Source organism: Phodopus roborovskii, unplaced genomic scaffold (genome assembly GCF_943737965.1).
Source record: "Phodopus roborovskii unplaced genomic scaffold, PHOROB, whole genome shotgun sequence".
Classification (NCBI taxonomy): domain Eukaryota; kingdom Metazoa; phylum Chordata; class Mammalia; order Rodentia; family Cricetidae; genus Phodopus; species Phodopus roborovskii.
In genome coordinates, this window is record NW_026126459.1 from 28,787,628 (window position 1) to 28,812,080 (window position 24,453).

A 24,453-nucleotide genomic window follows, 5' to 3' on the forward strand; every position below is an offset into this window, starting at 1 on the left:
TTGGCGCGGGGTGATTGTGTCATTTTGCCGTCGCTCAATCTCTGGGACAGAAAGGGCGAGGCCTTCGGTTGGAGAAGTGGCGCTCACTTCTGCTTCTGGCAGAGGTTATAGAATCGGATTGAAGAGGCCGAAGAGAAAGCTCTTTGTATTAAATAGCTGTGGCTGCATTGAGAATGGTTTAATTTTGTTCGTGGCTGTTAAACTTCACTGTTTTTTTAATTTGACAGTGCCCAAACTAAAGATGGCGGCGCAGGCGCTGACCTGACCATAGAGTCTCGGAGCTAGAGACGCCCGGGCGAACCGGGGCAGAGAAACACGCCCAGTCTAGCCGGCCGATGAAGGAAGTTGGTGGTGCGGCGAGCTCGCCGGTTCCTGCGTCTGCGCGAAGATGGTAGAGGACAGCATCCGCGTGGTTCGCTGTGGCGGCAGCCGGCTGAACTTCAGGAGAGCCGTGTTTTCTGCGGATTCTAAGTATGCAGGAGGGTGACGGGGCGCCGGGCGCCTCGGTCCGGGCAGGGGACTGTCAGGCGCGGCCGGGGCCGAGTGCGAGCCTGGGCTCCGCGTGCCCAGACCCGGAGCTCCCGGGGCAGCCCGGCCCGGCTGCTGCTGCGTGGGTGAGCCTGTGCTCCCCGGACTCTACCTCCGTGCGGTTGCGTGGCCAGACTAGACCAGGCCTGAGCGGCTGCAAAACAGTCCAGGCTGTTCGGCCTAGACGAGTGTCCGTCTACGGAATGTTTTGGATCTCTAGACCTTTAATTAAGGACTCAGCCTTCTTCCCTCCTCCCGGAGAAAAACGGGAACTTTACATAGTAAAAAACCGATGTTAGATCTATAGGTGGTAGTCTGTCTCAGAGTTTGGGAAGAATGAAGTGTCTAGATGTACACAGCTTTTACGACAGCGCCTGGCCTCAATGGCTCACTTCACTTCGGCAGGCATCCTTGCTGCTACATTGTATCGTCTAGAAGAGATGCCTGCTAGTAACTACTAAGTATTTACTCAGTATTTTTAAATTACTTAGTATTTATTTATTTATTTACTCAAAGTACTCTGACCAGAGATACTTACTAAAAAACCTTTTCTCTATTAGAAGGGTAAAGATTGTATTTATGGCAGGTATCATGCCCATGGTTGTTCAATGCATGAATGATGAAAGTAACTTTCACACCTCAAGTCAAGAGTTTTTGTGATTGCCTTTATAACTAAAGGGAGTTTTGTTGACATTGTTTTATGAAATAAACAGGAAAAAACGTAAAGGGAGTTTTGTTGACATTGTTTTATGAAATAAACAGGGAAAAACGGGCTTAGAGGAGTTGTCACAGTTCTGCTCCTTCCAGATTCACTCTTCATTGAACTGCACCCCAACTTTGCTAGTAGAATGAGGTGTGTGGTCCATTTCATTTGCCAACTCTGCTAGTTCAGGTTTTTTGTATTTGTCAGCTGTTTAGGTATAACTACCTGATCTGTCAAGAAACTCACTGTATGGTGAAGGAAACTCAGTAGCAGCTGTTTCAAACCCACATTGCTTTTAAGGCTACATTACTTAATAGTGAGAAAGATGGAGAAGATGCAGAGGGCTACTATCTTGGTGTCTTACATACTTTTTTGTTGCCATTACAAAACACCATGTCCAAAACAACTTAGAAAACCAAATGTTTAACTTGGAGCTCACAGTTGCAGAGGACTAGAATCTGTGACCATCATGGTGGAGAGCATGTTGGAGGCAGGCAGGCTTGGTGCTGGAGCAGTACCTGAGGCATCCCTGTTCAGAGGGAACTAACTGAGAATGGCTTGGGCTTTTGGAATGTCAAGCCTGCCCCCAAGTGACACACCTCCTCCAACAAGGCATGCCTCCTAATCCTTCAGGAACAGTTCTTCTAACCAGTGGGAACCATTCCATTCTCACCGAAACCATCACAGTAGTCTAGACTGAGAAGTTTATTGAGGGTTACAATGAAAGGGCTCCCTTTTGAGGATCCAAAAAGGTAATTGGTTGGTTTGCTTTGTTTGTACTGATTGGCTCTAGGACCTTGTATATACTAGGCAAGAACCTCCACTTAGCTCTGCCTCCCAGCTCCACCTCTCAGCGCCACCTCCCAGCACCCCACACACCTGCAGGATACACCCACTTGTTGTTTTTGCTCTTTTTTTTTTTTTTCCTTTTGAGATGGGGGTTCACTACATTTCCCTGGTTGGTTTTGAATTCACTGATATAATCCAGGTAACCTTTATAGTGATGCTCCTGTCTCAGCTTCCCAAGTGGATGGAGCTACAGGCCTATGCCACCAGGCCCAGCTTAGAAATATATGTGTTTGTATTGAAGAGATTGTTATGGTTAGCAGTGGTATGTGATAAGAGCTAGTGGAGAATGAGGTTGGGAGGGAGATTATCCAGTTCTTTTTTTGCTGTTTAGTGGGGGGGGGGGAGAAAAAAATAACTTGGTTTTGTTGTATCTTTATTGGGGAGGGAATAAGGTCAAGTTTTTCAGTATTAACTTGGTGTGACTATGGAGCCTGATTGTTTCAACCACTCATGGAAGCTAAGGACACCTTAGGAGTGAGTGGTTCAGTCTGCAATCATTAGCCTCTGAACTAAGATATTGAAGGGTCTAACCCTGCAGAAGATGGAGGTACTCTGTGGTGATCCCTTTCCTGAGGTGATCACTGATCACACATACAGCCACCTGTTGGCCAATAGTTTATAGATGCATCATCAGTTTTGAGCCACATTCTGTCTTTAAAGATGAGAGCAGGTAAGCAACTCATTGTCATTGATATGATGAAACAGGCCTATAGCAACCTCTCAGGCACATCTCCTCTTAGGATATGCTTGCATAGGTACTTTGGGAGCACAGAGAACAGCCTTACTGGTCCTCACTGGTTTGATTGAGCCTTCCACCATGTGTGGAAAGTATGAGGTAGAATTGACTCGGAACAAGTATCTTTTCTAAACTTTTCGTATGACAAGTTCTGTTATGAATATAACCACTTTGAGTTATGAAGGAACATCTGTTTTGTGGGAGAAAGCCACAACTCCAAAGAGATATAAACAAAATCAGCATTTCAGCAGTTGGAAAAGAAACTGATAGAATACAAGAGGTACCTGGACCTCACCCTTAAGAGCACTGTTCACTCAGCATTTGTGAGCCAATGTCTGTGGAGCATTTTGGAGCATGGTGCACATGTTCCAGTGAATCACTGAAGAATAACTAGATATCAGTGTCTGCGCCACTCAACAAGGAGCAGTCCGGTTGTTTGTGAGACAGTTCTCTATTGCTCATAGGTTTTTCTATGTTTGATATCCTCATAGGTTTAACAATACATACATCTGAATGTACAGTTCTTAAACTATTTTGAAAGATATTTGCATGTTGTTCTCTTTATAATAGGCCACAAAAGGGTTATGCTGTCTTTGTAATATGAGACTTGTGTTTCTCTCTCTCCCAGGTATATCTTCTGTGTCTCAGGAGACTTTATTAAGGTGTATAGCAGTGCCACAGAAGAGTGTGTACACGTTCTGCACGGGCATGAAAACATAGTGTCGGGAATTGTCCTCAACCCCAACAACCATCTGCAGGTACTAGTCTGTAATGGGACATGCTAGCAGTGGTCTTTCTGTTGACAGGAAGATTTCAGTTAAATTTCCTGGGGTTACTTTACGGATTATAACCAGGGAAATAATCTGTTGAGATGAGATTGTGGGACAAAACTGATGGGAACTTGAGAGTTCTATATTGTTTTGACACTGCTTGTATTTGTAACTGTTTTACTAATCCATATGTATGATTCAGATAAAATAACTGTCATTTTTTTTTTAACCAAACATAATTATTTTACCTGGATAGGTAATACTGTCTTACTCAAATACTTTTTATTTTTAATCTCTGAATTCATGACCTAGTTCACAAGAATTATCAAATTGGCACTTTTTTCAAATTAAAATTATTCACAAACCTTATAAACAAGCTATTTTCACCTAAAAATGCAAAATCTGTATAACCGTAATAAAGCTAAGTTTACTTAACTGTCATAGTTCAGTGTGCTATTAAGATCTGTGCTCACCAAGAAGAATCCCCAATCCCCAGACTGATCTAATCCTACTGTGTTTCTGAAAGTAATGGTTCTTAATGGGTTGGATTTTAGAAGGGGAAAAAAAAAAAAAAAAAAAAAAACAGGTGTGTTGTCTGGCCATTTGAGGAATGTATTTTAATACTTTAATAAGATGAATGCCATGACACTAATAAAAAAGGATTGGGCTTTAGAGAAAGCAAAACAAATTCTGGAGCACTCCTTATCCCCTGTCAGAGCAGAAACTTGATTCCCTCCCTTCCACCTCTACTTGAGTCTTGTAATTATTAACTGCTGTAATTAGATTATTTTGCAGAGACTGATGGCTGGTATCCTTCATCTCAGATACTTGGGGCGGAAGTGTCTCAGATTTTGGAGCTTTGGGATTCAGGGAATATTTACTTTGCTAATTGAACAGCCCCAAGTTCTAAAGTTGAAGCTGATACTTTTTGAGTATCATGTTGGGGCTCACAAAGCTTTGCACTTAGATTTTAAATAGGGATATTTAATATGAGCTAATGAACAACAAACAAAACGCAATCCTTTAGGCCTTTAGTTTTTCATGTGATATTTTTGCAGTACTATTTAATCTGTTCTGTGCTATTTTACCCTTTAGCTCTTCTCTTGTTCCTTTGATGGCACAATTAAGCTGTGGGACTATCTTGATGGCATTTTGATAAAGGTATGTATATCTACATTATTTTAAAAGATGCATAATCTTGACTATATAAAAATTTGAAGATTCTATCATAAAAAGAAGACTAGTAAAATCACTGAGAGAAAATATTTTAAACACCAACAAGATAGGAAATAAATGAGCATGGACCCTGAGGATATAACTCAGTGATGGAGTGTCTGTGAGGCCCGGGGTTCTATTCCAGCAGTCTCAGGAAAGGGTGGGAAGGCAGGTGTAAGTTAGTAATTATACATAACAGCAAAAGAAATCCTAGTTACCAAGCTAAGGTGATTCATCCCATTAATTTTAGAAGTCTGAATTTAAACAGATAGCAGAGGGATTTCCCTACATGCCAAAATACACATTATAAAAAGAAGTGCAATAATGAGCACAATCTAGAGAGAGTTTTGTCAATGAGGAGAAAACCAAAAACATAGTACTTTTTTTCTGTATAATTTCTCATTGAAATATCTTATAATGTATGTAGTTCTTAAATTGTTGATGGTGGAAAAAAATTAGTATAACCTTGATGTTACTTAAAATTATGATAGGTTTAGTCGGTGAGACACTATGCAGTCATTGAAAAATCAGGACTGTATATAGAAGATGATTCAACAAACAGTGTACATGGCCTCTCCAGACAGACACTCTCTTGCAATAGGAAAACAGTAATGAGAAAATCTTAAACTCTGCCCTGTGGGCACAGTGCTCTGGAGGGACTGCGCACTGTATAGTGGGATCCGTTATCTCTTTCAGACGTTCATCGTTGGACCTAAACTCCACGCCCTCTTTATTCCTACCCGAGCCGAAGATTCCATCTTCCTTACAATAAATAAAGAAGAACCAGGTACATCATAATGCACTTAATTTGTTTTTGTGAACATCAGATGGAGCTTACAGTTTCTCAAAGTTATGTTTGTAACTGGTTTGAGCATCTAACTTGGGTTACCATATGCTCATGGCAAGCACCATTGAGCCACCTCCCCTGCCAACATTCAGGAAGTTCTCGGTGGCTTCTTCTTACTTGTGACTGCTTAATTTACCAGTAGTGTATTCAGGTTGCAGTCCTTTTGATTTTTAGAGACAGACTTTCTCTCTGTAGCTTTGGAGCCTGCCCTGGAACTAGCTCTGTAGACAAGGCTGGCCTTGAACTCACAGAGATCCACCTGCCTATGCCTCCCTAGTCCTGGGATTAAAAGCGTGTGCCACCACTCCCATTTTATTTATTTATTGGGTGTTTTGTTTTGTTTTTTGAGACAAAGTCTTTATAGTCCTAGCTGTCCTGTAATTCACTGTGTAGACCAGACTGACCTCAAACTCACAGAGATCCTCCTGCCTCTACCTCCGACTCTAGAGTACTGTGTTTAAAGCCAAGTAACAGCTTGGGCCCATTTTAAAACTCAGTTTAGTACTTTCAAACAAAAATAACCTGTGTAAGATTTCTATTTCTATAGATACATCCAGGAGTGTTGAAGGGCTGTGGATTTAGACTTCATTAAATAAAGAGTTCAGAACTAGAGAGATGGCTTAGCAGTTAAGAGCACTTACTGCCCTTGCAGAGGACCCGGATTTGGTTTCCCTTTGCTCACATGGCAGCTTACAACCACCCTTTACTCCATTCCCAGGGCCACTGTAGGTATCAGGCTGTGCACAAAGTACACTTATATACAAGTAGGCAGAACTCATAGACATAAAATAAGAATAGAGAAATCTTTTTTTTTTTTTTTTTTTTTTTTTTTTTTTTTTTTTAAAATGAAGACTTCAGTCAGGCAGTGGTGGCTCATGGATCTCTAAGTTCGAGGCCAGCCTGGTCTACTGAGTGAGTTCTAAGACAGCCAGGAATACATAGAGGAACCCTGTCTTGGGGGGGGGGGGAGGAATGTTTTGTTCAGGATGACCTACAGTTACAGTTTTAGTGTTTGAAAGTACAGATTAGCAGTTTTGTAAGATTAAATGTACTTGATTTAGAGAAATTGTTTAACAAATGACTTCCTCTGGCTAGACATATTTCAGCTGGTTTCAGTGAAGCTGCCCAAGTCATCAAGCCAGGATGTGGAAGCTAGGGAGCTCTCCTTTGTTTTGGATTATGTAAATCGATCACCCAAGTGCATTGCCTTTGGAAATGAGGTACATTTGTTCCCTTAATTTCTGCTTATATTTAAAATCTATTCCCTGAAGGTTTTTCCCTCAACACTGATGATCCAGTGTGATATTGTATTTTTGTTAGTAACTAAAAATTTGTGACATTCTTTTAACAAGTATTCCTGATTATGGTATGTATATTATTTTATAACTATCCTTATGTTATATATTCTGCCCCTTGCTTTTTTTTTTTTAATTTTTCCCAAAGTAACAATGTCTGGTATTTGTACTCTTAATTCACCTGTTTCATATAAAAATCACAGATATTGTTCCACTTAATAAAAGAAAAAAATTGTTCCAGTTTAGATTGTGTGTCTTTAGAAAATATAGGCTCTGTATCTATAATTAACATGCCCACTACAGGAAATTCAGATACTACACAGAAATATAATGAGGAAAGAAAATATTCAGTCTCACCACTGATAATATTTAAAGACTTTTTTTGAACACATAGAACTCAAAGGAAGTAGAATCAGAATATTTTTCTCTTTTCAACTTAATATTGCAACATGCATGAATACTACCATGTTTTTGACAGGTACTTTATGGTATTTGTACTATTGTTTAGCTATCTGTTAATCTTTTTTTTTTTTTTTTTAATAAAATGCCACTAAAGACCTATTTCATTAGCCTTGGGGTTTGTAGAATTATTTTGTCATTCTTCTGGACAGGGTTAATTCTTCAAGGGAAAGAAGGCTTTATCATCATCAGTTCAGTATTCAGCCTTGCTGACCATCAGTTTGGGTAAAACCACAGTTAGAATTCCCTTCACCTCTACTAAGATTACTGCTGATGTCAAGATGAGGAGCACAGTTAAATCCCCTGGCCCTAACCCACTTCTATACAAAGACAGAACATGACTGCAGAGTAGTTGTGTAGGAGTGACACCTGGTCTATGTAGCCCAGGATGGTTGTTACATAAATTAATAACCCAGAGTCAACCAGCTAACAACAGAATTCTGGTGTACCTATTCAGCTGAATACTACTCAACAATGAAAAGAAATTCACAATATACCTAAGGCAAATTTCAGAAGGGTAGTGTTAAAATACAGTTGCAATAAAATAAGCTGTAATGTTAAAAACAAAAACAAACAAACAAACAAAAAAAAACAGTTGCTGGTGAGAGTTGGGACATTGAGGAATGAAACAGGGAAGGAACATTCTTAGGTTGAAGGAACTATTTCTGGGTTATAGCAGTAGTTAATGTAGACAGTCAACCCTGGCATGGTATCACATGTATGCCTAATGGGAAGAAGTGTAAATCATTACACTTAAAGCTAGAGAGTGAAGTTGTAGGTAAAGAGATTCCTTTTTAATGTTACCATTTGCTTAAATTAACAGGGAGAATATATTGCTGCAGTGCGGGACTTTTACCTATCTGTTTACTTTCTCAAAAAGAAAAAAACATGCAAGTAAGACTTCCCTTTTATTAACTTTGTTATATTTACTAGAGCACTTGTTACAGTGTTATCCAAACCTGTATCCAGGGTCTTGTTTCAAGAAGTGGGACCACCATGTAGAGATACAAACCTTTTAACCCACAGTGGTAGGGGAGGATCTTAGCTAGGAGTCACCTCCGTCCCAAACCCCATATATACAGTGCACCAAATATGGATTTGGTGTAAAAATTGGATTTAGATTGTCAAGGCTTACCCTGATGATTCTCACTGGCTATAGGAACTGAAATAAGCATGAGGTTACTAAGGTTTTGTTAGTTTGCTTTCTATTGCTATGATATCTTTACCTAAAGTAGCTGGGGAGGTGTACTTGGCTAACATCATGATTTCACAATACATCATAAAGGGAAGTAGAAACTGGGGGGGGGGGGGGGTTGGCAGTAAAGCATAGGGCCAGAGTGGTGATTACTGTGCTCTCTGTGGTTCACTCAACTTGCTTTTATAACCCTCAGACCAGTGGTAACATCACCCCTAGAGTGTCAAGCCCTCCCACATCAACCTCAATCAAGAAGATGCCTCAAAGGCTTGCCAGCAGCCCAACGTGAAAGCATTATCTTTGTTGAGTTTGCTTCTTGCTTGATAATCCTAGCTTGTGACAAAAGAAAATCACAGCATGGACTTAAAATGTTTAGTGCATTTCAGCCACCAGTACTTCAAATTAATAAGTTTAAGCAGAGATAATATCCAATTGAGTTGTAAGGATGAGTAATATGCCATGTCAGAGAGAAAAATTGTCCCCGGGCCAGAAAAAGATACTGAAATGACTGTCTTCTTGTCTTACTTTAGTGACCAGTTCTTGTGATAAGATGTGAGTCACATGACGTTTATACTGTATCTTGGTAATTGCTTACCAAACAGAATGCTTGATTTGTAACCAAGGGAGACTTGTTTTTCTTTTTCCTAGTTTTACTTTACCATCGACCAAAAATAAGAAGAATGCTAAGAACAAGTTTACCTGTGTAGCCTGCCACCCAAAGGAAGACTGCATCGCATCTGGCCACATGGATGGCAAAATCCGCCTTTGGTCAGTGAGTCTAGGAAAACATGGGTCACTTGTATGCTACTTCACACTCATCCTGCAGAGCAGCGCTATCCCTAGGTCCAAAGGAAGGTGGTGTGAGCATTAGTGCTGCAGAAGGGCGGGGCTGTGCTGCCTCCTCCATTTCTTGTCCTGTTCCCCTCACACTGTAATGTAGGATTCCTAACCTTAAGCTTCTAGAGAGGGGGAATCATTCCGAGTCACCTGGAACCATTTAACTAAAACAGGACAGTGTAAAATTGGGTGGTATAATGGTACCATAACATAGCATTGCCTGTAGAGGTTGTTCGGGTTAGGAACAACAGGGTATTCCTAAATACTGAAGCCAGAACACTTGAGACTGCTATTTGTTGGATTTGGCATCCCATTGTTTCCTATTTTCACCTGAGATCATGGTAGGCATTCTCTTTCCTCATCCCTAAGTGAATGTCTCCATCACTAACTTGACTCATAGCTCGGGGAACCCTGAGGAAAAGGAGGCAGATATAGTGTCCTTTGCCTGTGTTGTATGGCTCCCAGGTTAGTGTTTGTGTGGAATTCCTGAGCATAAGAGTGCTCTGTTTCTTGTGTCTTCCCTTAGACTTTCTTCCTTTTGTTTGTTTTGTCCAATTCTGATGTGTTCGTTTTACCATATTTTATTTTATATCTATCTCAGAAGCCTGTTTGTTTTCTATTCGGAGACAGAAAGAGAATGGGTCTGGATGAGAGAGGAGGTGGAGAGGAACTGGGAGGAGTTGAGGGATGGAAAACCATAATCAGGATGTATTATATGAGGGAAAAAATATTAAAGTATTTTGTTTTCTCCAACAGGAGGAATTTTCATGATGATAAGAAATACACATATACGTGTTTGCATTGGCACCATGATATGGTTATGGATTTGGCTTTTACAGTGACAGGTAAGTGCCAGTTTGACAATTAAAAGGAAATTTAGAAGTGTCTGAGCCAAATGTTGGTATTCACAACATTTTTAGTTTGAGATTTAAAGTTGTACCAGGTGTGGTATACAACTGTAATCCCATTGCTTAGGGGGCTGAGGCAGGAGGATTACCAAGAGTTCAGGGCCTGCCTAAGTTTGGTAATGAGACCCTGTCACAAAAAAAAAAACAAAACAAAAAAAAATAAAATAAATAAAACATATTATGGGTGTCAAATTATGAACACTTCTTATGACTTTTGTTGAGCTTTGCTAACCACAGTTGTATGTGGTTTAGCTTCTCATCTCTCCTGACGTGAAGAACATATGTACAGTATATGCCAGATTTTGATATAGTCTTATTATAAAGTCATAGTCAATAACTCTGCTGCTGTTTATCAGATGCAAATAGCAGCCAGTGTTTCCATTCTCTACTTTTGGACCAATGAAGTGTGTTGTTAATTGTCCTTTCACAGATGAAGGAAGTGAGAATTTGAGGTGGTATCTAGCTAGCATAAAGTCCAATGGCTAGTAAGTAGAATTTGGGCCTGGGTGTAATTTTGAAGCCTGTGTTTTGATTTGACAGACTGCCTGATTGAGCGTTCCCTATTTTGTGTTTTTGGTCATGAGACTAACATTTAACAGCTGCACCAGCTCTCCAGCCCAAGTATTGCCTACTTAAATTCAGACCCTGTTGGATGTAAGGCACATAGGAAGTAAATTGTGTCTTTTACTTTTAGTGCCCTCACATCCATGTGACAGAAGTTATGTCACTTAGGTCTATATTCTGACAGGACGCTAGGGAAGACCTAGCCTACAAAGCAAGACAGGAACATGATTTGTTCTTCACATGTTCCTTCTGGAGCCTAACAGGACAGGCCTTAGTGCCCATGTGCCAGGAAGGAGAAGTCAGCCTACCAAAGCTTTGGACTTGGGGAACTGTGCCTGGTGTCTGCAGGGGTGCTGTCGTGACATGAGATTGAGACATAAAAGAGAAAGAAAGCATGTGAACTGTTTATCTACCTTCTTTACTCTCCTTTCCATTTAACCTTGAAAAATAAAATCTAAATGTGGTATGGTTTTGTTATGCTTGTACATATGTGTGTGCATATTTATTTGTATGTTTCATAAAATGTCTTTGTTCTCTGCTAATTTGTCTTTCCCCTTCATTCCTTTCTCGACTGTGGCCTCTGCCCATCTCAGGGCAAGGAATGACCATAAACACACAGTAATATGTACTGCAAATGTCGGGTGACTAAATCCTTCGTGTCTCCTCCCCATGCTGCTGACAGTGTTGTTTATTTGGGCTGAGCACAGCTAGTTTGTATAATTGCGCCCAGGGTTTGGTTACTTTCTTCAGTATGCTGCTTTCATTTCCTTTGGGTTTCTACCCAGAGCGAGCTTGATAAGTCCGGTGTAGACTTCGTTTTCTGAAACAACTTGTGTGAGAAGAATCCCTTTTCTCCACACTCTGACAGAGTGAGGCACTGCCTCATTTGGAGTGTTTGTTTGTATTTCTGGTAGTTACTTTACTGATGCAAAGGATCTTCTTTCATGCATTTGTTGATCATCTGTATCCTCTGGGAAATGTCTGTATTAAAGGGCTTTTTTTTTTTTTTTTTTTTTTTTGGTCCATTCTTCAAATTGTATTATGTATTTTGAACTATTTGAATTCTTTACATCTTATAACTATTAATCCCTTATCAGATGTTTGATTGACAAATATTTTTATCTGTAGGTCATCCTTGCTGTTTGCTCTGTTGTACAATAGAGTGGCTGTAGCTATTGCTATTATGACTATAAAAAGAAAATTTTGATTGTTTCATGACAAGGAATAGATATACTCAAGGTGCCAGATGTTAAAATTACATGATTTGAGTATTACACTACATATGTATGTAAAGATTATGTTGTACTGTGTATATCTGCACAGCTATGCCAGTTAAAAATAAAATAATAAGACTGAAAGATAATCAATAAAAACAGTTAAAATGATAGGAAGATACTTCTGTTTAAGTTTCCAAAAAGATCACTTAAATGCTGATTGTGTTTGTTTTTTGTTGTTGTTTTGTTTTGTTTTTCCCTCCAAACTCTGCCCATTTGGTTTCTTTGGCTGCAAAGGTACCAGTCTGCTGAGTGGTGGGCGTGAGTGTGTGCTTGTAGAGTGGCGAGATGGATCAGAGAAGAACAAGGAGTTTCTCCCTCGCTTGGGATCTACTATTGAACATATCTCTGTCTCACCTGCGGGAGATTTGTTCTGTACGTCCCACTCTGATAACAGTAAGTCTGAGTTTCTCATTGTGAGGGGGTAATAACCTCCTCACCAGCCTCTGTATGGAAAATAAAGGGACCTAAAACTACTTAAAAACAGTAAGAGGTTTATTAATATGTGGGGTTCTTTTTTTTTTTTTTTTTTTTTTTATTTCTTCCATTCTTCTGTTTTTCTCCGCTCCTCGGCCTCATGTGCCACCAGATCCATCATTTTAAAATTTGTTTCATGAAAACATAAGGCTAAATGCATTTGTTGCTATGGAGATTATATTTTCAGAATCTTTAAAGGGAAGGTGGGTTTGAAGTGGGCCTTCCTATTTTGATAAGTCATGACATTTTCAGGTGTCTGTGGGAGTACTGTGGTGTGTGGTGGGAAGAGAGGTACTTGCTCTTCTTTCTATTTCTTCCCACCTAGGTCAGTTTGTAAAAGTGGGTAATAGATACCCTAATCTTATACAGACCCCACGTCAGGCAGGTCACCAGCACCTGTAACTCCAGTTTTGGGGTACCCACCATTCTCGTCTGGCTTCCCCACGCACTTGCACTCACATGCACATTCCTCCTCCTCACACACATGAGCACACATAATTTGGAAGAAAGGGTTAATGACTTTCTACAGAAACTTCTATCCCTAACTAGTTCAACTAACTAACAGAATATAGCCCTGGTTTTCTAATAACAGTGGCTTAATTGAACTTACTGAGTTGTTGTGTTCTGGCATAATTCAAAGTAACATAAACATCTGATCCTCATCACCTTGATATTCTGATCTGTTTATGTTTAATTATTTTCCTCTCTGCTTTAACAGAGATAACAGTTATTCACCGAAATCTCAACGCCTCCGCAGTTATTCAAGGCCTTGTGAAAGGTACTGCAGACTCTAGGGAGTGTGGGACTGTACCTGGTGAATGGGGTTCCACAGTTCAGTGCTATCTGTCACTTCTCTTGCAGATAGGAGTGTATCTACTGGCTTGATGGTCGACCCAAGAACCAAAGCTTTGGTTTTGAATGGAAAGCCTGGTCACCTGCAATTTTATTCTCTCCAGGGTGATAAGCAGTTATATAATGTAAGATTTTGATCCATAAGTTTTAAAATGAGTGAAAGGTCTTTACAGTACTGCTGGGGTTGTTTGGAAATTGCTGATATTGATCCTGTGCTTTTGTATTTGAACAGAGCTGATAGTGTGTGATTACTCTAGTGCAGTTGTTGCTGCTCATACATGTGCTTTTGAGTCACAGTGAAAGGGACTGAGCCTGTGTGGGTTGACAGCACAAATGGGGGTCCGCTGTGTGGTAAAACTATCATTCACATGCTAGAGTTAAAGTTTAGTAGAGATTAAACAAGGATACTTCAGTCCTCACAAATGCAGTCCACATTTTCCTTGTGCCCTGCAGTGCCCTTCTTACATTACTGCCATAGTAACTAGTTTTTCTTTCTTTCCGTATCCTATAAACATAAAAAAAAAAAAAAAAAAAAGTAATACCCCCCCCCACATCTTCTGAAAGGACAGTTACTGCACTTAATACAGTTTGAGCATCCCCAGTCTCAAAATCCAAAGTTTTTTTGTTTGAGGTTTTTATTATTATTATTATTATTATTATTATTAGGGGAGGGGGGTTTCAAGACAGGATTTCTCTGTTTAGCTCTGGCTGTCATGGTTCTCACTCTGTAGACCAGACTGACCTTGAACCCAGAGGTCCACCTGCCTCTGCCTTCTCTGTGTTGGGGTTAAAAGGCATGAGCCTGTCCAAAACATTTCTTAAATGTTTCCAGATCTAAAAATTCTGAGTACCTCCCTGATACTACATGAGGAAAACCCTGTGTCTGACTTGTATGAAGATGTCACAGTACAATGCTAAAACTATTATGTAAAATTATCCACCAGCTGGCTATACATTTAAGTGCACATAAAACTTAATGGATTTTGCCGGGCAGTGGTGGTGCATGCCTTTAATCCCAGCACTCATGAGGCAGAGGCAGGCAGATCTCTGTGAGTTTGAGGCCAGCATGGTCTGCAGAGCTAGTTCTAGGATAGCTCCAAAGCAATACAGAGAAGCCCTGTCTTGAAAAAGAAAAAACAAAAAAAAAAAAAAAATGGATTTTATGTGTAGACTTGGGTCATAGCCCCCAAATACCTCCTGTCTACGCAAATTTACTAAACACCAAATGAGATCTGAAACATTTTGGATCTATAGCTATTTAGATGAAGACTCCTCAACCAAAAACAACCACTTTATTTTCTTAGCAAACCAAGTCAACCCATTTTAAGGGATTCAGAGATCAGTCATAAATAAAAAGCCTACTTTAGACAATTGCTTATCTTGATTTATATTTTTACTCTTAACAGGATAGAGAATTTAATTTAGCCTTTAGGTTTTCTTAGAAGAAAACATGACTGTAAGTACTTACATTAATAACATTTTGGACTCTTTCACCTTGTCAGTTAGATATCATACAGCAAGAGTATATCAACGATGACGGTCTAATCCAGATTGAACTAGTCAAGGCTGCCTTTGGCTGCTCTGGCACTTGGCTGGCGACAGTTGAACAACGGCAAGAAAATGAAACTGAGCTTGAACTGCAAATGAAGCTGTGGACCTATAGCAAGAAAACCCAAGGGTAATCCTACTGTGTGACCACTGTACTCCTGTGTCCCAGTTAAAACTGTCAACCTTTGTGCTTCATTTTGACACATGGAAATGGGGCTTGGAGCATTATTCTAGTATAAAGCTTTATTTTAGCTCTCTATTCTGAGAAAGCATTGGTGCAGTGTAGGTCATGCTGTGTCATCACAGAAAAGGTCAAACATGAGAAAGAATTGTAGCCCATAACATAATATACAATTCTAGGCAAATCCAGAATTAGGATCCAAATGATGTGCCTCACTAACTCTCCAAGTAGGACCATAACATCTGTCATGTTTATGTAAATAACCCACTGCTTGTTGGCAAAATTGTTCACTCAGTCTTTGTGTATCAGTCTTTTTATTTTGGAGACAGAGTCTCTGTGTAGTCCTGGCTGTTCTGGAGCTTGTATGTAGACCATGCTGGTTCAAACTCAGATTTGCCTGTCTCTGCCTCCCCAGTGCTGGAATTTATGGCACGTACCTCCACACCTGGCTTGGTACATTTCTAAAGAATAGAATTCAGTGATTCTCCTAGTCCTCTCTTGTAACATCTGCTCTTGGAGGCACTTGATACTCAGCTTGATGCTCTCTAAGGACAGAGCAAGCAGTCTCAACAGCTGGCTGTGTGAATAGGCCTTTTATTATTATTTATTTATTTATTTATTTATTTTACATGTCGATCCCAGTTCCCTCTCCCTCCCTCATCTCTCCCTCCCTCTCATCCTCTCTCCCCCCTCACATGCACCCTGACCACCCTCCCTTCCCATCCCCCCACCCCAATTCCACATGTAGGGCAATGCCATCCAGGTGGGGTCATGTAAATCTGTCAAGTCATTTGAAGCAGGGACTAGGACTTCTCTCCTGTCTCTAGGTTAAGGCAGTATCCCTCCATGTGTCCACAAGGTCCTTTTGTGCACCAGGAATACATCCTGGTTCCACTGTCTGAGGTCCCTTAGATTGCTCAGTCCTTCTAGCTGAGACCCATATTCAGGGGGTCTGAGTCAGTCCTATGTTTTTACAATGTAAATATAGTGGAGCAATTCAAGGCCTTTCTTTCCCTCTCTGTCCTTTTTGAAGAAACCAGACTTCTAAGTTCTGTGTAATTGCCCTGCAGAGACTGCTACAGAGGCCTTCAGTCATGGTTTGTTTTGCATTAGGTACATTTTTACTAGTGAGCTGGCTACTGTCTATAATGATCAGTATTTGAGTCACCCCAGATGCATGTGATATTAGAGCTTATCCTGTAATGTTAGACATAGTGTATGTGAAATTTAACCATTGTGAGTAACAGTCTATCAGCTGCCCATTTTAAAGGTGTTATTGCATGATGTACAGAGTACTAGCCTACCGACTCTTTCCTGAGAGTAAATTTGTGATTTTCCTTCTACTAGGTTTGTTCTTAACACAAAGATCGCCATGCCACATGATGACCGCATCACAGCTCTCTGTTTCAATAATGCAGAAAACTATGAAAAACCCATATTGGTCACAGCTAGCAGAGATGGCCACTTCAAAGTGTGGGTGTTGGCAGATGACTCTGATATATATAGTAAGTTATAACTCTGATATATATAGTAAGTTAACGTATAGATTATGTTGAGAAAATACAGTTTGAAGAAGTGATATATTTGTATCATCAATCTCCTCATTAAGAAAGTGTTTTCTATCTGGTTAAAGTCTGTAAACTATTGCTAATTTGGACAGCTTTTTTCATTTAAACTTTTATATACTCTTTCATTGCATCTATGCCTTGGAGAAGTGAGTGACATTATGTCAGTTTGGTACAGCTAAAAGGGCTCTTGTGGTTGGGTCTAGCTCTTCTCCATTACAGGGATGTCAAAGTCTCCAGGAGAGGAAAATACCAAAAATGATATCTTGTAACACTTTGTTAGCACAGTTGTGCGAATCTGTTTTTGTTATGTTTGTTTTCTTTGTTTAACTTTTTCAGCTAATAACATGTTTATTAATGTTTATGCTATTTTTTGTTATGGCTTGTTTTTCCACAGAAAAAGCCATTGGCTGGACCTGTGACTTTGTGGGTAGTTACCACAAGTATCAGGCAACCAACTGCTGTTTCTCTGAAGACGGCTCCTTACTAGCAGTTAGTTTTGAAGAAATTGTTACAATATGGGATTCAGAAACATGGGAGCTAAAATGTACATTTTGCCAACGAGCTGGGAAAATAAGGTAGGTAAATTAGTTTATATTGCTATCAAAGTATGTATATCTTTGTAATTTCACTGAGCTTTTAAACTTCAATAAAAATGCATGTTTCCCCCCAAAAAAAGTAATCTATAGTTTGCTGGGGAATAAGGTTAAGCTAATCAAAATGTCAGAAAACTAAAACTTGTGAGTACATGGGCAGTTGACAGGCATTCTTAAACTAGGATTAATATTGGGCTATTATATCCAGCTTTGTTCAGTGTTAATAGACAATTTAATGGGCATGTTGTATAGCAATTAAAGCTATGCCAGCCTTGGTTAATCCCAACATGCCAATCTATGGGTTCCAAATAAAACGTAATGTAACATTCAAACCATTACTTGTAGTACCCAGGCATGAGACAGTTCTGACAAGTGACTAATTTCATCTAATGTAGCTGATTTTGAATTTACTTTGTAAAACTTTCTTTAGAATCTGAATACAGATTTCCTCCTGTAGGTAAAGAACATAAGGTTTTGTTAATTGTCGTTATATATTTTACATAAACGGTCCTGTGCTGTGTGGTGATTGTTACATGATGCAGCATAGAAGAGAGTCAGTCGATCGTCCTAGTGTCCTAAAGAAATACAAGTGCCTAAATAACCACTTGTATTGCCTTAGCACCTTTTCCATTGCTGTTACAACTGCCAGAAACACAAAAAGGAAAACCCATACCTGCTTACAAGTCTGTACTGAGTAGAACTAACCTAGTGGGCACACCCTGCTGCTCTTTGTATATAAATGTGCTAGCTAGCACTGCCTGTGGCTCACTCTGGTGTGGTTCTGACCTAGGCACCTGTGCTTCGGAAGATTGACATGCTCAAAGTACCTTCTTGGCACGACTGACAATGGCATTCTCTGCTGTTGGAACCTGCTCAGCTGTTCAAGTAAGCTGCTGTGTTACTCTGAGGTGACTTAGGGGGGCACATGTGGGTTGCTGTAGTTAGACTGACAGGTTAGGAATAAAGGGTCCTATTTTCATGTCTTTACCACAGCAATATATAGTGTTTCACTTGGCCAAGTTTTGAATCAGTGGGCTGATAGTAGATTGTGCACTGTAAACAATAAGGCACTTGTGCCCAGTGTGCTCAGGGTGCAGGACTCTATCATCAGGCGTTGAATTGTATGTATTGTATCATCGATTGTATGTAGGACCCCATAAAGTATAAGATTTTAAAGTAGTTTGTCCGAGTACTCCTGAAAAATGAGGCATGCTACTGATTTGCATATAGGGAAGGTATGATGTTATTTTGCAATAAATGGATATGGTGGTCTCTGTCACCCACATTTAGTAAGTCCAGGAAAGCAACATCCATGAGTCTGAATGAGCCTAACTTTGTCACAGAGTGTTATGATATTTTATTAACACATAAAGCTTGCCTGATGACCAGAGTGCAAAGCCAACCACACTAGTCAACCATAGAGGCCAAGCAGTGGTGGCACACACCTTTAATCTCAGCACTTAAGAGACAGGGGCAGATAGATCTCTAAGAGTAAATTAGTCTAAGAGAGAAACAGAACTCACACTTGCAATTCCAGCACTAGGGAGGTGGAGACAGGAGTGATATGGCTGGGTGGAGAGAGAAACTTTATAAGTGGGAGGAGATGGGGTTCATTGCAGTCTGGGTTTTGGTAGAGACAGATGTAGTTGGATTTAGTCTGAGGATTTGTGGAGACATGTTTGCTCTTTCAATCTGAGATGGAGGTGAGAACTCTCTAGTGGCTGGTCGCTTTGCCTTTCTGATATTCAGCTTGAACCCTAATATGTGTCTCTGGGTTTTTATTATTCATGCTGGTAGTGTGTGGAAGGAATTGGAGTTGGTGGGCAGCTCTGCTTTCTCCTACACACTTCACTGGAGCCTCCCCAGGGAATGTCAGTGTGTGTCTGTTGTTACAGAAAGCATAAACTCCTGCAATGTAAGAGTAAATTCCTTTCATGTTAGAATAACAGATCACACTCAGTATGTGTCTGTTGTTACAGAAAGTGTAAACTCCTTCCATGTAAGAGTAAGGGGCTGGACTGTTCCAGGAAAGATGAAGAACACCTGTTGTAAAGACATGGAGCTTTTAGGAAACTTTTTCTGAGAAGTGTATCGTTTTTCCACAGTGCAGTGGAGTGCAAAACTGAATGTTAGAGTTTTGGAACCTGACCCCTACTCAGACCATGTTGCTGCGGTGTCTCAGTCTGCAGTGGGCTCAGATCGTAAGTACTAACCATGCTCTGATAGTGTGAGGCATGTTTCTAAGGTTTTTATTTGTTTTGTTTTGTTTTGTGTTTTTGTTCTATGTCTTTAGTATAAGCTCAAGCACACTCACTTTGAATCAGAAATTCATCTGCAGCCTGGGGCCCTGCCCTGCCTCTCTTGCCCAACACCTATAATGTGTGCTTTCACACTTAGAGCTAGGAGTGTTCAGTTATATCCTTGAATTTTCCACAGGCCAGTTTGCACTCTGCCTTCAAAGTCTCCCTTTGAATGTGTAACTGGATTTCATCTGCTTCTGAGACATTGTCTGCATGTCTTTGATACTTAAGACGAATGTTTGAGCAGTATTCTGGTGTCATGCTCTTCTACAGATGCCCCTGATCTCTGGAACAGAATTCCTTTTATTTTTCAGATCCTAGTCCTCATCCCTACCCTGTTTGGTGCACAGTAGGTGGATTAAACAGAAACAACAGAGTAGAAACAGTCCTAAGAGGGCCATTTACCTGGTGGGCGGGTATAGGTTGAGTGTGATCCAGCAGCCTGAGGCTAGAACCAACTTCCACAGGTAAAATGGCGTCATCTTTCTGTTTTCCCCTTTAGTGTTTGTATTTAAACCTAGTGAGCCAAGGCCGTTGTATATTCAAAAGAATGTCTCCAGAGAGGAAGTCCAGTGGGGAGTGTTTGTCCCTCGAGATGTCCCTGGATCATTCACCTCAGAAGCTCACCAGTGGCTGAACAGGTCCCAGTTTTACTTCCTAACGAAATCACAGGTAATTGACTCCCATGAAAAGTGTGACCAGTTTATAGACACTATTTTAGAAAGTCTGTCTCTAGGTAGAACTCTTTCATTAAGCACTCATTTCCCAAAAGAAGTGGTCAGGTAAATAAATGTCAGTACAACAGTGCCATGAATGTGATTGTCCAGTCACTTTACCCCACATCTGTGAGTGAGACTTTGTGTTAACCCTGTGACACAAGAAAAGCACCAAATTACTTTAAGTTGCATTTATTAGCATTTTCCCCTAATTTTATGATTTGATTTGCTATGGAAGAAACTGGTGGCTTTTATTTTGTTACTAGGTCTTACATGCTTTTCAAAACATAGTCTTATAACTCTTACAGGACCTTTCCAGTAAACTTTTTTTTTTTCAGTAAACTTTTATAGCTTTTTCTTGTATAGCTTTTCTGTGAGCAGATGTGTGTATCAAATTTAAAATTTGACATTTTAGGACCTTTGTGTCATCTTACTTAATTTGTACCTGATAATGTTCATTTGCTCCATTAACTGACCTGTCTTTTCAGTGTTTGTTAACATTTAGTACAAAGTCTCCAGAAGAGAAACTCACACCAACAAGCAAACAGGTAGGCATTCACTGCTGTGTGTGTCCTGTGCTGTCTCCTTAAAGAAAGTTAGGTATTAGAATTCAGCTGTGGCAAAAGTGGCTATCTAGGCTATAAAAAGGAATTGTACAGTGTATACCTGTAGACTGATTTGACATTACACTGCCCTTCTAAAGTTTAGAGTACTAGAAGAATAATCTTGTGTTTTAAATCATCAGTCAGTTGGCCTGCCATGTCTAATTTATGAAATGGAATTGACTGAATAACCAATTGTAAATCAAAAATTGGGGTGGGGTGGAACATGCCAGAGTAGATGAGTGTGTGTGCTGAGCTTATATTGAAATGACATCCCAACCTACTCCACTAAGGATCTTGGATTTTGTTATCTACACTGTCTTCTCAAAACAACCAACTCCCCATGAACTTTTAAGGGACTTCTAAATCATCATCATCACAGAAACTTCTTGTTATTGTGCTTAAAGTTTTGTTTACTTACTCTAAGAATGTGTTTAGATTATAGATTATGGATATATCTATCTGTTGAAGCTGAAAGTTTGTATTGTCTTAACGTATAAGTGTATTCATATTCAGCAAGTCCACATACTCCCCCTCCTGGAATTAATGATAGCCTCTTTTTTGTTTTGTTTTCTTTTGTTCTTATTTAATTCTACTCTAACATTTATGCAAATTAACTTAATTTTTTCAGAATTTTCAGGCACAAGGGTATTCTTTCAAATCATGGAAAACTGTTTTCACAAACCTATACCTTACTTCAGTCTGGACTAGTTGTTCTCTGAGTCTACTACACAGTGGTCATCCTAGGGCTTGTGTTCATCATTCTAGGAATCCATGTCACCTCTAAAACATTAGATCCCATAGAACTGTCACTTCTTTGCTTTGGCGAAGACTATTGATGCATGCTTGGGTTAGGACCTTGCTCAAATTTAGGATCTTGCAGTTTGGGCAGTATTCTTAATTCTTTCTTACTTGATTGGTTAGTTGTGTATAAGTGTAAACTGAAAACCATTTTCTCAGCACTTTGAAGGCAGTAGCCTAAGATTGTTTAATTTCTGATGTTGTTAAATACCCATTCTTCCTCTTTGATTGTGTTTCCATTGCTTACTTAATTTCTTCTGAAAACTCATTGAATTTATTCACAAATTTCTGTTTGTTGATCACCAACTATATACCAGGGACTATTATTGTAGACAATTGGGATATGTTAGCAAAACAGCCTTGTCTGTAAAGATGTGGTATTTGTAGTTACCAGGAAGATACAGATGCTAACCAACAAGTCAGTAAATGTGCAGTGCTTTAGAAAATGCAAAGATGTGCAGCAGGGTTGGAGATGGAGGGACAGGGGAGTGAGGTGTGCCTCGAAGTTTTAAGTAGGAAGTCAAATAGGCCTTAGGGGTACATCCGTCTTTACTCTGCATGCACTGTGGAGGGCCCGGAGAGTTGGGATGGGGAACTAACTCAGGAGGTGCTTGCTCTATCTCCCACACACCCCCAACTGCCCCAAGCTTTTATTTTTTAATAAAAAACAAATTATACTTAGTCCCCAGCCTTTTACTCTATTCAGTTTTTGTCTGTTTTGTGGGTAGTTTTCTCATGCTCCTATTTATCAACACACATGAACATAAGTACTTTGCTCTCATCACAGTTGTCTTAGAATATCGCTTTCTTGGCTCTAAGATTTCATCCTAGCATGTCACCATGGAGCCTTTCCTATTCTCTTTATAAGCCCCAGCAAGGAACCATAGTTCTGTCCTCAGCATCTCTGGTTAGCTTTCCCGTGTAGAAAATGGGACACTAATCATCTGCTGCTTTGTCTGTGGCATGAAATTAACTAGGAGTAATTTCTAAGCTTTCACCAGAGCCATTCATAATTCAGTGGCACCTAGCTGTTAAGTCAAAGAAATCTGCCTTTTTATTGAAATAATTTCCTTTTCTCTTCCATCCATACAGCTGCTGGCAGAGGAAAGTCTGCCAACGACCCCATTTTCTTTTATATTGGGAAAACACAGACAACAGCAGGATACAAGGTTAAATGAAACGTCAGACAATGAACTGATACAACTCCCCTTAACAGAGAACATACCTGCAATTAATGAGGTGAGTGATCAATACAGAAGGCCATGGGAGGCAGTGAACAGAGCAAGCACCTGAAGCTGCAGGCAAACTGTCTCAAGTAGCATTTGATTCATCCTCCGTCAAGACAAACACAGTACCTTAGTGAGGTGATTCTCTCCTGCACCTACCTGGGTGAGGAGTGGGTTGCACAAAGTGTGTGAAGCTGGAAGGGCTGTTTCCTTTGGTTTGGTTTTTCTCCAGGGAAGCCTTTTGTGTTTGCCTAGGCATTTAGAATAAAGAGTATTAGGAAGGACGATATTTTAACAAAGGTTGCCTTTCTATATGCCTCTAGCTTCTTCACACCCCAGCCCATGTACTGCCGTCAGCTTCTTTCCTGTGCTCCCTGTTTATAAACTCACTGCTGCTGTCTAAAGAAACCAAAAGGTAAGAGTTCCAGATGGTTGGTCTTCTGTATTGTTTGGGAAATGCTGTTCACTGTTTTCTGTATCTCAGCCTTGAAATGTAGCCAATGACATAAGATTAATACTTGTCACAATACTTGTGACAGACTTGAGAAAAGTATATTGTGTATGCTTAAAGATGCAGTGAGAATTACACGTTTTGGAAGTTCACTTGCTCTTTTATGGCCCATGTTCCAGAAGGATGCTAACCATGGTGTTTTCAGTTGTGTTTCCTTTTCTGTGTGTGCTTCAGTGTGTCTTAAAGTTATTATTTAGAAGTATCTAACAGTGTTTACACTTTATTCTGTTTTGTTAAGTACTGAAGAAATGCCTGACGATGTAGCTATGGAAGAAAAAGGAGAAAGTGACAGTTCAGATGAAGAAAAGGATTTTACTGAAAAAGCCCAGGAAACAAATAACATGGATTTGGGAGAAAATGTTATACATCAGCTGTCAAAATCTGAAGAGAAAGAGCTGAGAAAGTTCCGAAAAGTAGACTACAGCTGGCTAGCTGCTCTGTAGGCCGAGACCACAGCTGCTGGCGGAGGCACGATGCAATGACTGTTGTACTTAATTTTTTTAACTGTCTGCTAATTCTCAAAAGATAAAGTTATTTTATTAAAACAAAATATTAAAAGTCTTTTGTTTATTTGCTTGTTTGTTTAATCTTGATAACGTTGCTTAGACTAACATTGAACTTGAGGCCCCTCTCTCAGGCCCTGTATCAGTGGTTTATAGGCCTTGCTACCTGAGCCTGGTCAAATTTATGTGTTTGTTTAGATTTTAACTTTATGTGTAGGAATTTTTTCCTGGTGTGTGTGTGTGTGTGTGTGTGTGTGTGTGTGTGTGTGTGTGTGTGTGTACCGACTTCCTGGTGCCCATCAGAGTCAGATCAGGGCATCAGGCCCCTGGGACTAGTTACCTGTTATTATGGTTTATCATAAGGATACTAGGAATCAAGCCCTGGTTCTCTGCAA

At 40.0% G+C, this 24,453-nt stretch overlaps 1 protein-coding gene across 1 annotated transcript; it reads left to right on the top strand.

The window, feature by feature from the left end:
• Positions 1 to 318: 318 nt before the first annotated feature.
• Wdr75 (WD repeat domain 75) lies at positions 319 to 24,125 on the top strand. Its single transcript, XM_051190116.1, has 21 exons — positions 319 to 471; positions 3,445 to 3,574; positions 4,682 to 4,747; positions 5,498 to 5,588; positions 6,744 to 6,868; positions 8,226 to 8,296; positions 9,246 to 9,365; positions 10,191 to 10,279; positions 12,418 to 12,576; positions 13,376 to 13,435; positions 13,519 to 13,634; positions 15,012 to 15,187; positions 16,586 to 16,743; positions 17,201 to 17,381; positions 18,190 to 18,284; positions 19,505 to 19,600; positions 20,202 to 20,371; positions 20,904 to 20,963; positions 22,911 to 23,057; positions 23,368 to 23,459; positions 23,794 to 24,125. Exons 1-21 carry the CDS (start codon positions 389 to 391, stop codon positions 23,996 to 23,998), a joined length of 2,490 nt encoding a protein of 829 aa, XP_051046073.1. The 5' UTR covers positions 319 to 388; the 3' UTR covers positions 23,999 to 24,125.
• Positions 24,126 to 24,453: the final 328 nt, after the last annotated feature.

What these genes read in the sequence shown, in the direction of transcription:
- Wdr75 (XM_051190116.1), top strand. Translation starts at nt 389, where the DNA reads ATGGTAGAGGACAGCATCCGCGTGGTTCGCTGTGGCGGCAGCCGGCTG. An exon ending in GCATTGCCTTTGGAAATGAG is followed by an intron (nt 6,869 to 8,225) that starts GTACATTTGTTC and finishes TTAAATTAACAG; the next exon opens with GGAGAATATATTGCTGCAGT. An exon ending in GAACCTGCTCAGCTGTTCAA is followed by an intron (nt 18,285 to 19,504) that starts GTAAGCTGCTGT and finishes GTTTTTCCACAG; the next exon opens with TGCAGTGGAGTGCAAAACTG.